This window comes from Triplophysa dalaica, chromosome 18 (assembly GCF_015846415.1).
Source record: "Triplophysa dalaica isolate WHDGS20190420 chromosome 18, ASM1584641v1, whole genome shotgun sequence".
NCBI classification, from domain to species: Eukaryota; Metazoa; Chordata; class Actinopteri; order Cypriniformes; family Nemacheilidae; genus Triplophysa; species Triplophysa dalaica.
In genome coordinates, this window is record NC_079559.1 from 6535920 (window position 1) to 6548780 (window position 12861).

The following is a 12861-nucleotide window of genomic DNA, read 5'->3' on the forward strand; positions in this document are numbered from 1 at the left end:
CTATAGTGGTCAATTATGTCCTGGAACTGAATAATATTAACATTCTTCCCTATATCTTTCTTCAGAACAAAGTATTTTATACAGGTATAACTTTACATGGGCGTGAATAAATGATGAAGAATTATTTGTTTGGAGTTAAATATACCTTTAAACCATGGTTAAGAAAGGGGCAAGAAGAAATAACTAAGGTCTCAAGAGATTAGTAATAAATGCTTGAGGTTGTTAATATTGATAGTTCTTTACTAAAACTAGTCATTGACAGATAGGTCTGCCACCCCAGGTGGCATATCCTAAAGTCGGTGAAGCCCTGGATTTATCACTGAATTACTATGCATGTTTAACTACTTACTAACAAGATTATAATTACGCTATACACATGAGTAAACCTTCATAACCGGAATTGAAGACAAGAACAGTGGAGTTTGGGCCCGTACAGGGTGTGTCTGTAGGCTGAGTCACACTGACGCACAGTCAGCACATATTGCACACAATCTTTCAATTGCTTTTGGCAATCTTCACGTGGCAATGTTCTTACCTGGGGCCATGCAAAAAAAACACCCTCAAAGCCAAAAAATACTTTAAGGGAAAAGGAGGTGAAAGAGCAAAACGTGCAAATATGTGTAATATCTAAAACATGGTGCCAAAGAAATAAATTAAAAAAATCATCCAGTAGCAAAATGTGGCTTCAAACCCACAATTCCAATGGGTGGTCTTAAAACACCCTTAAATATCACATGGGAAAAGTTCCAGGAATAAAACTCAGATTCCTTAGCGTGAACACGGATCTGGGATGGTTCAGGTTTACAATGAGAAACGAAAGGGATGGGTATAAATCAGAAATCCACCTGGTAAACGCATACCATGTGAGTCCAATGCAACATTCCTCATCTTCAGCACTGTGCAAAAGCACATCCTACATTAGTCATCCCATAGGCAGATCCTTTACAACATCTTACAGAGATTTTTCATTGTAAAAACATTTTTATTTTTATGGTGGTGAGCTACTGAAGACATCAGAGTCGCCTCAAAATATTCACATTTAAAAAAGACCTATTTGCATTGTTAAAATTGAATAAAGGAAAATGAACTTCTGCTAAATTGTTCCTCTTATGAGTAATGCAGTAGAAACTCATCTGTTAATTATGCAATAATAATTACTACTCATGTGAACATTTTACATGATGCGAGACCTACCTTCAGTTCAAATGAATACAAATGGAAAACAAGCAGTAGCAGAGCTGCCCAAACTGTTTATCAAACAATAAATGACTATTGAAGGAAAAACAATTACGGCCAAGGAATTGCCTTTTTGAAAAAATATTTTAGACTTCAGACGACTCTACTGCAACAGAAATATACGACAGCTGTACAATTCAGTTAAAAACATCTGGGGAAGGAGAACAAACGTCAAACGAATGCATATGAAACAATCAAAGTTAAAAAAAGATGCTGGACCGTTTCGTGGTATAATTCTGTCATCATGAAAATATCTCCAGAATAAAGAAACAGTTTTCATCTCGGTCTGAAAATAGATAAACCCCATCTACTCCAGTTGCTTCTGGAAAGCAAGCAAAATTCCATGTCCATGTTTATTGCTTAGCTTTTTTAAGAATGGTTCCCACTGCAGAGATGACCGTGGTCTTGGTGCCGCTTGCTGTTGTTGTGACTGAGACAACTCCAGGGAGGGTTGCAGTGGTGGTCAGGAGGGTAGGTTGTACCAGGGTCACTGGAACTGCTGAGTCCCACTTGCTTTTCCTCTTCTGGGCATCTGCATGATCATCACAGCGAATGTTCATTTGAACATAAATGTAACTTAGGGAGCAATTGGACTAACCAGTGGGTGCTTACAGGTTATATGGTGGATCACAGTGTGTAAAATTCAGTTTTAGGGTTTTAATTTAGCAATACTGAAAAATCCAAATGGGTTTACAAATGCATAAAACTAAAGTGAAGGTTTGTGGCATTGTACCTGTTGAGGCTGTTGTGGTGTTCGTGGTCATTGCCGCCGCATTAGTATTGGTGCCTTTTTTGGTGCACGTCACAAACTCAATCTGAAGACAGATGGATGAACAAATATACACATAACCATCAGTGAGGTTGTGGTCCAAACACACATTGGAAACCTTGTCATTTTATTTTGAGCCCGAACCTTGGTCCGTTCCTTCTTGGCTTTTTCTAGCTTGTCCATCTCAACTTTTTGAGCTTTGGCTGTGGGGAGGGAAATACACGAATGATTAAAAACCGATAAAACAAAATATCGACTTAATCAAAAGTAATATATACCTAATGACTCATAATAGGAATCCTCTGACCAGCCATGGGGGTCAAACATGTCCTGTGGAAAAGTTAAAGCATCATGTTATAAAATCTTTATAATATTAAGCTTCAGAAAGTAAGAACTGCAGATAACCAAAAATGGTGTTAAAGGGATCCCTGGGTATAGAGAGATGTAAGTCTTTATAAATCCATAATGGCTTTGACTTCATAAATGTAAAACAGCATTACTGTCACAGTATTCATAAATATTTGAACTCTGAGGCCGTCATTTTTTTGGCGTCAAAATACTTGACATAAAAAATAAAAAAACCTAAGCCTCTTCTCTTAACGCTACGGCACACACGTTTACCAGAGATCTAAATATATATCAGTAAAATATGGACGTCAAACATAATATCAGACAAATAAATACACAGGAACAGTACGTGGTGGTATGTCCTCTTGACACAAGCCAGCCAGGCTGCCATAAAAGAAGAACGCGTTCAGTGTAGTGTCTTCAAGGTACACACATGCATTAAATGACAGCTTTAAACCTCCGTATTTAAAACATTCAAGACATTATCTTCCTCTATTTATCATATACTATATACATATTGAGAATATACCAATAAAGACAGTAGCAAGATGCTTGCAGTTTGTTTATGTATTCTGTATCATACGCGAATGTCAGCCTCAGTCAGCTAATGACCAAGAGAGAGAGAGAGAAGACAGCAACATCAAACAGTCCAAATCTATATATAAATATATAAAAATATATTGTGTATATTAAATTCTCGATGGTTTTTGATTAGTAATATCTATGTTTGTATCGTTTCTTACCTACAGTATTAAAACGTATGAGAATAGACCATAGCTTTTCTTTATTATCCTATTCATTATTTTTACATTGTTTATAATTTTTTTATCTTACAAGCACCTTATGTCTACAGAAAAACTGATTAGTGTGTTCAGTTTGGCAGCCTGTTCGTGCAACCAGATGACGTATTCGACAACGAAAATGGCAGCCCCCTATAGGTTAAAATGAGCATTACATTTAGGATTTTTTTTCCAGGAAATGAAAACATTTGACACCGACAAATGCTAGTAGTGTAAGGATACTACTAAAGCAATAAGAAGCAGTGGGTTACAGTGCATTTTATAACAGCTAAGGGCGTTTCGAAGCGGAGTGCCCAAAAACCCCCTTAGCAGTTATAACATGCACTGTAACCTACTGCTTCGCGGGGCTTATTGCTTTTATAAACGGCTATTCCATATGCATAGCAAGGTTACATAAAATAAAGTCAATAAAGTGATATTTAGACTATGTAGTGCGGTCAGCAGTTATAAATCAGGGTATTTTTGACAGCTCAGAACTCTGCTCAACCAATCAGAATCAAGGACCAGAACTGACCGTTTTATAAATTAATATTAAGCCATACATCTCTCTTTACCCCTGGTTCCTTTTAACATGAAACCATTACACTTACTTTTGGATAATTGGTTCCAAGCTCATCAATGCCGCAATACTGGATGAGCTTCTCATAAATACTAGAAAACACAACCACATGGTTAGGTTTGATTGCAAAGAAAATCATATAAAAAATAAATGCTTGTTATCTTCAGACCTTGGGTTACGAAATTCTTTCTTCTTTTGAATATGGTTGTTTGTATCAAAGTCTCCCTGGAGTTTCCGCTCGTAAAGTTTAGAGATCTTTTCCTACAAACAGAAAAATGACTACATTCAATTATTTCTGCCGAATAATGTTTACATTTATTCAAGTGTGTTTATGACACTGCAGATTCCGATTTAAAGTCACTTTAAATTAAAATCTGCAAAATGAAAAAGATCATTAAAATCTGCATTCTTTTTAAAAACTAGTAAATGTAACAAACATTCAAAAGACCTTATGCTTCAAGTGAGACACTTGGAATGAATAAAGTCTTTGTGTAAGTGTGCATTTCTAGAACCAGAGGGTGATTTTTGACAACCAGACTCCAGGAAGCATTTGGAGATGTGCCATTTCAAGGTCCTCAAACTGTTCCTTCTCACATTCCAAGAATAATAACCACTTTGCTTTTAACAGGATTTTAAGAAGTCCTTTGACACACTGTTCTTCATGCGTAAAAAAAAAATGTATGTGTACAAAATGTACTCAATGACGCTAGGCAGAAAGACCGTATCAGATGTTTGACGGCATAAGGATCATGTCTGGGCAGTTAATAGTCATAGCTGCAGGGCAAGAATATTAATCATGACACAGAAAATCTTGAAACATCTAACCATCTAGTGCTAAAGTGTAAAAAACCACACCCATGTACACCTGCCCAGACAGCTTACGAGAGATGGAAAGCCACAACAGGAAGCAAAACGACTTAAAAAGATAGTACAGCCTTCAATGCTTGCTCATCCTCCTGTTGTTTCAATCCCACAGAACACAGGGGGAATTCTTATATAAGAATATTCTGGTTACGCTTGACATGCCCAGTGAACCAGAACAAGGGTGGTCCAGCTCAAAAATTATAAATAACCCCATAAAAGTGATCATGAATGATACTTTGTTCATTTATAAATTGAACATTGCCACTCCTCTCATGAACTCGCCAAGGAGAGAACTAGATTTTATAACAAGTTCTGTCGTCATTTATTCTCCCTTATTGAAAACTTTGTCAGGAAACACAAAAGAGGATATTTTGAAAAATGTCTGAGTGGTTTTGTAAGTGGAAGTCATTGGAGGCCAAGATATTGAATGACAATCTATCAGACAAGTTATAAATGCCACTAAAGTGTATTTTATTTTGATCTTGACAGCAACATCAAGTTTGTAGCCCTGGGCATTTACTATCAGCACAAACTAACACTACATGGTTAAGGGCCAAGTGCCTGTCCTTAGCCCGAGGTGCAGCAGCACTGAAAAAATGACTTTCTTAATTAGTCCTTTTCTCTTGTTTTCCAGTAAAAATGTCTACGAATTCTAGAATTTAGAAGCATTTTCTTAATGAGCAATCTGACCTAAAATATGAAATTTCAGTGAATGTGTGCTTAAAACAAGTATGTTTCAACATTTTATTATAAAACAAGAAAAAAAGACTAAGTAAGAAAATATTTTTTTGCAGTGAGATCACCTGAAAGCCCAAGTTCCTTGTCACAACCCCCAAAACTTCCACCCCATAAACGCCACACCCTCAGATATTGAACACCATCCAGCCAAGATCTGAACATGTGGTCTAAAGATGCTGCCAAGAGCTTGAACAATAAACCCACACGATCTCTCCCTTTATGACAAGGAGGTGCAGTCAAACCATAACAGAGCTGTGACGAAAATGCATCCTGCTTGAAAAGAAACCTCCATAGGAAGCTGATAATGTTGTTAAGGATCTGTTGGCAATAAACCTATTGACACTATTTTATCTTGAACATACAAGTTCTACAGCTGAAAGAATGCTAATTGCGCCTCAGGATCTCTATGGGAAGTTCCGAAAATGCAGAGACATTGTGAACAGAAGTCCAAGTAGACAAACTTAAACACTGCCTTTACGTCTTGTCCACTGCAGTTTATTGCAGGCGAGGACCGACTAATTACAAAGGAGCAAGCAATGAAACTGACATTTAAACCCTAAACAAAGGAATGTTCAGGGGCAGGTACATAAACAAAAGTAAAAAGATTGAGGATCTACACAAGAGTTTTGTTCATATTGCTCATGTTTTGCATGAAAATAATGAAGTTTTTTGAGTTGGTGTGAAGGTTTGTGCATGTTTTACCCGTTTAATGCCCTATCTAACAAAGGAATGAGAACTGGAAAGATGACTCATGATTGATGCTGTCAATATGATAGTATAAACTATAATCTCTTCGCCGCCCTTCGTTCATACAAAAACTTTTAATTTTTGAAATAATTAAATATTGTGTTGTCAAAGTTGACAACCGCTTTTTAATACCTTTATTGGTTAGATATTTGAAAATCCCAATGACAAACCTACAGGGTGACTAATAATGATGATGATGCATTTCTTTTTCAACAAAGGATGGTTTGTTTAAACTTTCAAGGTCAAAATTTCAATCTCTTCTACTTGGTGGGGTTACGTTTTTCCATGTCTAGGCTTTGTTCTCAGGCACCTCAATTATCAACATAAGATCATTCGTACAATGGGATTGGTGGCATACAAATGTACAAAAATATAAAAAAATATTTGTGCTTCAGAAGATATGTATTAACTCACTTGGGTGATGGATGTGTTCTTGGAGCTTTAACATGTTGAGCTTAAATTTTTCTTATTCTCTTACATGATGGCAACATGCCAAGAAACTCTGATCTCACCTGCAGATGACTGGAGCAGCGCCCAGGTGGTTCGGGAGGAATTCTGATCTCTTCAGGAGACATGTTCCGAACCTTCTCTGAAAACTGTGCTGTAAAGAAAAGACACTTTAAAAAAATACCAAATACGTGTAAGTGTATTGCATTTTAAATGTTGTATTAACAGATGTACATTAAAGCAATGATAATACAATTATATGGCTGGGTATCAGCCATTATGTGGAATGAGTAACAAAATACTTCACCCAAACCTCTAACCCTAAGCAATCATAAGAAAACTGCCACACAAAAGTAAATATAGATATTTTAAATAATAACAAACACTCCTAAAGAAAATACTTCTCCCAATAGTGGAATGAAGTCAAATGTTTCCAAAACACATAACAGACATTCTGAATTCCCTATTGGACTTCAAAAATGTAAAAAAAAAATAGAATACTCCATTTCAATGTCATAAGCAGTAACAGGTTTATTTGTATATTTACTGCCCAAATTAAATGCACCCATCAGCAGTTCCAACATAATGGAATTTGTGGTTGCGTTTGCAGGCTGCACTATGAACACAATTCAAACCATACTGGTTGGAACAGGTCATTTCTGAATTCCATTTTACCTCTTCACCTTTTCTCTTTCTATCCTAATAACCCTTCCTCCCCATCTGCCTCCGTCACACCCCCTGGCTGCAGTTCTGGGCAGGTCTAGGTTGGCGATTGTCAGCTTAAACATGTGCCTCCATGTGCTGTTACAAAGTTGCAGGGATCGGCTAGGTGGGGCGGTCTAGATTTGGCATATTTCCCAGAGCGTGCTGTAGCGTACAGACATACATACACAGTGTAAAAACAGCGCCTCTAGCGATGGAAACTTGTCGATGTTGGTATGAACTCTAAAACCATTTATGTCGAAAAATAACTGGAGAACATCCCTGGGGCAAAACTCATTCACACATGTAGCATTGCTCAACAATATTAAAGCATAAAATATATAAACAACGCATAACAATGTTCAATAAACCACTTTTTTTCAATATTTTTTTTCAATATTATGTAACCTGTAAAAGCCATGTGTTTCATAACTCATTCAAGCATTTCTTTGTAATTGTAGTGTGATTAGAGTAAACGTGGTACCAGCAGACAGCGTGCATTTGTAAGAATGTTGGAAAGACTATGGAGTAGAAGGTGGTCTTTTAAAACTGTAAAACCCCAGTGCTGCCGTACAGTCTGGGTTCATTTTTGGCTTCCAGAACTGCAGATCACCTCTCATGGGTCAGTCTGTCGTTTCCTCTCCATCAGAGTAACCATGCGTCGACCGTACGTGACTCATTTCACTGGCATTTTCACAGCCCTGCGTCCACACAAACAAGGGCACCATCTTACACACAAACACACGTCTCAAAAGAGCCCCAAAAAGAGGAGGAGGAAAGAACTGGGCCTGAATCTGAAGATCTTTTGTGTCCGAACACAAAGCAAATCTTTGAGTGTCTGGCGAGACCTTTCTACTGATCTCTTCTGATCTTTAACAAGAAGAAAACAGGGCCAAGTCGAACATTCAGCTACAAATTCTTGAAAATCTCTAGCGTACAGAAACACCCTGCAACTGTTAATGTCATTTGTGTGTCTCTGACTCCATCGTGAAGATGAAATAAATACTTTTGTAGTCAAACACAGGTAAAGTTGATTCCACATTACAGACCCCAATGCATAACACAACTCTTACCTGTGAGTTTTTCACAACAACAGTATCCTTTCTCTAAATCAAGCTAAAGTAACAACACCAAGGTGATATTAAAACTGATGTGTGGGATTTTTTCTATATTAAAATATTCCCTTCCTTCCTAGCTTAACACATGAATACTACTACATTACAAGCAAGTCATTCATAACTTGACCAATAGAATAGAGCTCTGTGTAACTTTTCAAATTGATTGATGGAGTTACATATTTGGCTTATCCAATGGCATGAGCTTGGGGCGGGGCAACTGGTTTGACTTACTACTGTATATCTTGAATAGGGCATCAGGGTAAGGAAAGAAATCACAGTGTACTAACTTATATGAAAACCACTGATCCTCACTAGTATTTCAAAACAAATCAAACAGAATTAAAGAAGCCCAACCTGAAACACTCATTTCCTGGGCAATGCCGAGGCACACACCCACCCCTGTGCCTACCTCTGCCAAAGCATTTACACCCATTTGGCCGTCGCACAAATACACACCAACACCCATTTCCAATCACAGTGGATATGATTTTGTTGTCTTACTGAAGATGGCGAAATGACTGCGTTATTAAAAAGATTCTTACCAACAAGCTCATTTGGATCTTTGATCTCCCCTTCTAGGACATCCTAAGAAAAAAGAAAAACACACAAACATATTAGAAATCAGAATTAAATGGAACTTTAATGTCTACACTAATGTATATTCATGTTAACATTGACAGGAAGTATTAAATGATTAATCAGTGACTGATATATTGGCCAGAATGACAAATACACAAATATTTAATCATTTTAAGATTAGTCATGGTCAAAATCTGTGCCTGCTTGTCCAAATTTAACAGAAGTGTTTAGCGCCCCCTTGTGATGGAGTCACATAAATGACAAACTGACAGCGATTAAGATGAGAAATATAAAACTTTGCTTGTCTGTACATTTTATTTTGAAACTATCATTTTGAAATCTTGAAACCTTCACACGACAAGAAAAGTTAACATGTATAAAAGGCCTGAATCCTCAAATTTAAATAAACCGTGTCCCTCCCTTATTCACTGGCATCTTTCATAGATACAGTCACTCAGCAACCGTACTGGTAGATGGAAGAAATGTCTCGTAAAAGCACCCAACTAAAAAATTTGCCTAGGACAGCACACACTGAAGGAGAGATATGACTCCCTGAGAGATTAATCTTCTATAGCCAAATGCTAACAACAGCTCTTTCACTGGAAAAACCGCTGGGGCAAAACAATGCAAGACACAAAAAAGGACTCATCCATCTTCCCAAGAGAAGCTGGAGGCCTGAATCAAAGCAGTCTTTACACTTAGATTAGGCAAAAATGTGACCATGGGTTAAAGGACAGACATTCTTGCAAAACCGTGATTAAAAATATGAATTAAATTAATAAGAAAATACGCAAGCAAATGCACTGTGAAATTAAAGGGACAGTTTCATTTAAAATATTATATAATATACTAATATAAATGTGGTTCTTATATAATCAATTTCATGTCATTACAAAACATCATTTCATTTTGCAACATCATAATTCAACAATGATTTAAATTTGTTATCAATCATCAGATATGATTACCAAACAATATTTGTAGCGTATTTTGCACTTTAAACAAAGTACACATCTTTCTTTAGGTGTGGCTCTAAAATTGTGTGCCATCAAAAGCTACTATTATGATGATATGAAGTAATTTCAGAGCATGAAAAAACTTGTCTTTGCAGTGTTGTGCACTGCGGCCTGAATTCCTTTTTGATTGCTTAACATTTACATCAGAGAACTAATAGTGAAAAAGCTAATTGTGGAAACTAAAAATGTGTTTTATTATCAAAGTTATTTTATCCTTTATTTTTTTTATCATCATCACTTTTATTACAGACTCAAAGTCCAATTTTTTGTTTTAGATCAAACAAATCACATTAAAAACAAACAAATACATAAAAAACAGTACAGTAGTAACTACATATGAAGTCAATGTATTACAAAAATACAGTGATACCAATGCCTCCACATCCTGGACTGATACCGTGTTGAATTTACTCTTATATTAGTTAGGCCGGCTAACCTTTTTTGACTCATTAAGCCGACAGATAAATGTATATATAAGATTTCGTAAAACAGCTAGAAAAGTATTTATTTGTGGTCCCACAAACATTTCATTTGCACTATGCCACCTAGGTCTACGCAGGGAAAAAAATCTCATTGTGATTCACTAAACTATTCCCAATCATACAACCCGTTTTGCAGGCTTTTAAATATTTAGATAAATCATCCATACAGAAGTTGAACAAGACTGGGGACAAAGTTCCTCCTTGTCTCACATCATTTCAATACTAACCCTGAATGCGCAGAGATTTTCTTGCCCCACTTTACTGGCATTGTCTGGCGGGCATGCCAATAACTCAAAATTCTCACAATATATTAAGGCACTCCTCCTTGTGTCAACTTTAGAAATAGCGTTTCATGATGTACTCTATCAAAAGCTTTTGATGCATCAATGAAACACAAAAACACAATGAATTTTTATCTCTGTCCTTACTTACCATTTTATAAGAGCATAAATACACAAGTCAATGCCCCGATTATATGCCGAGTTAATAACCATACAAATATGGTTATCATACAATTTGATCCAAATTAGGTTTTAATATTAAAGTTAATGTAATCTTAAAGTCAAAACTAACTTCTAACATAAAAGCGCCAAGGCGTTTAACCTGAAATTACATATATATATTATGAGCCCTGGAATAACCTCATATGACCCTTCTCTGCATGTAAAAAAAACATGCCCCAGCAAGAGCATTGCTATTTTCCTGTTTGAGAGTGAGCGTGTCTTGAGATTCATATTGATTTCCCCCTGAGCAGTCAGGAATGGAATTTAGGGTGGAGTCAAATACCTTCACATCATCTTGGGCTCGTCCTGGGTCTGACTCCTCTTCCTGCAAGCATATAGAAACAGCCATCACAATCTACACAGGATAACCACTTTACAGAAATAAACTAATCTTGTTTTAAGTACTTTTATTTGATCTATCCATATTGAGTACAAAATTTTGAATATTTTTTTTCCTGATGTTACTGATTCTTTTTATTTTCCAACCCCTCCACTCTTATTTATCTGGCTCCGTTTTGGTAAATAACACTCATATTACACACTACAATTTAATTTGGTGAATTAAATCAGTGTCTCGTTGCATTTTCAGCTTTATTTTAAAATATGTTTAAATATAAACATTAAACGATAAAGATGAAGGGAAAGCTGCATTGCACATAACCAGGCAAAACTATATTCAAGGGCTCCCCCTTTTGGAGTACAAGGGTAAGGGTAAGGTTACAAGGCTGGAATTAATTATCGAGAAGTTGGAGTTATTAAAGATGATTTATATCATATTTAAGATGTTTAATATTTCTTTATTATATTTCTTGAATGAAAATTTCCAAACAAAAGAAGATCATTTTTTATGGATTGTGGAAGAACACATAATGTATGATCTGAAAGAAGTGAACATCACACATAACAAATTCTCATATGCTCAACTCATATAAGCAACATATGAAAGAGAATGTCAAAGCTTAAGAAATATTCAGAGCATACAAATCCATCCCTGATAACAAACGACTAATGTGGAGAAAAATATTTACAACCCACTTTGAGGATTCTTGGTAAAACAAATAACAGCCATTCAAACAGAAAGTGAAAAACTGACTGAATTTCTGGTGCTGTCATCACTGTCTTCGTTCTCTGACACCTTCTCATCGCCTTCCTCCACACGGCTCACATCATCCTGCCCATAGCTGGCTGACACCAATCCTCCGTGAGATTCTGATACATCTACATGAAAATTAAAATTCAGATCGAACAAGGCCATATTTACAGCCAGACACGTATCCTGAAGCTTCCTTTTGTAAAGGATGACAGTGTAATCTAAAATGTGAGTCAATGTGTCCACATATCGCTACTTGACAGGGCTGTAATAATACCGAGAAGTTATTATCATTCTCTTTTCAATATCTAGTGTCCATTTACATTTATTTCAATTACAACAACAGACATTTACAAGTTAAAAGTAGAAGTAAAAGAAAGTAAATAATATATAAAGCGCAAACCAAGATGCAAACAATATATGCAAAATGCTGCACTCCAAATCTAACGTTAGCTTTGTTGGTCTGAATCACATCGAGCACAGTAATTATTCATTTTATAATAAAAAATAATTGTATAAATTGATATTTAAAGTCATAACAACAGAATATTTTACACGAACAGGCTTTTTAAACATTTCGATCACTTTAACAAGACGTTAGCTCCCAGCACAACATTAGCCACAGTGGTAAATGTGCTGGTATTACAATTTTTTTTAGTTTCTCATAACATAATTCACGCAAATACCTTGATCATCGCTGTCTGGATCTGAATCTTGCTCAGAATCGTCCCCATAAGCCGCAAGAGAAGAGAGAAGTAAGCTTTTTTTGCTCGCCATGATCCGCGCTGCCGCACACTGATGACGTCACACTCTATATTTCGTGTACGCATGCGCCAGGTTTTGAGACTTGCGTCGCGTTGAGG

At 36.3% G+C, this 12861-nt stretch overlaps 1 protein-coding gene across 1 annotated transcript; it reads right to left on the bottom strand.

The window, feature by feature from the left end:
* Nucleotides 1–961: 961 nt before the first annotated feature.
* sap30bp (SAP30 binding protein) lies at nucleotides 962–12839 on the bottom strand. The gene is made up of 11 exons (XM_056729816.1): nucleotides 12685–12839; nucleotides 12002–12126; nucleotides 11192–11233; nucleotides 8871–8913; nucleotides 6574–6662; nucleotides 3882–3973; nucleotides 3744–3804; nucleotides 2284–2335; nucleotides 2150–2208; nucleotides 1970–2051; nucleotides 962–1768 (listed from the first exon to the last, which is right to left on the bottom strand). Exons 1-11 carry the CDS (start codon nucleotides 12773–12775, stop codon nucleotides 1590–1592), a joined length of 915 nt encoding a protein of 304 aa, XP_056585794.1. The 5' UTR covers nucleotides 12776–12839; the 3' UTR covers nucleotides 962–1589.
* Nucleotides 12840–12861: the final 22 nt, after the last annotated feature.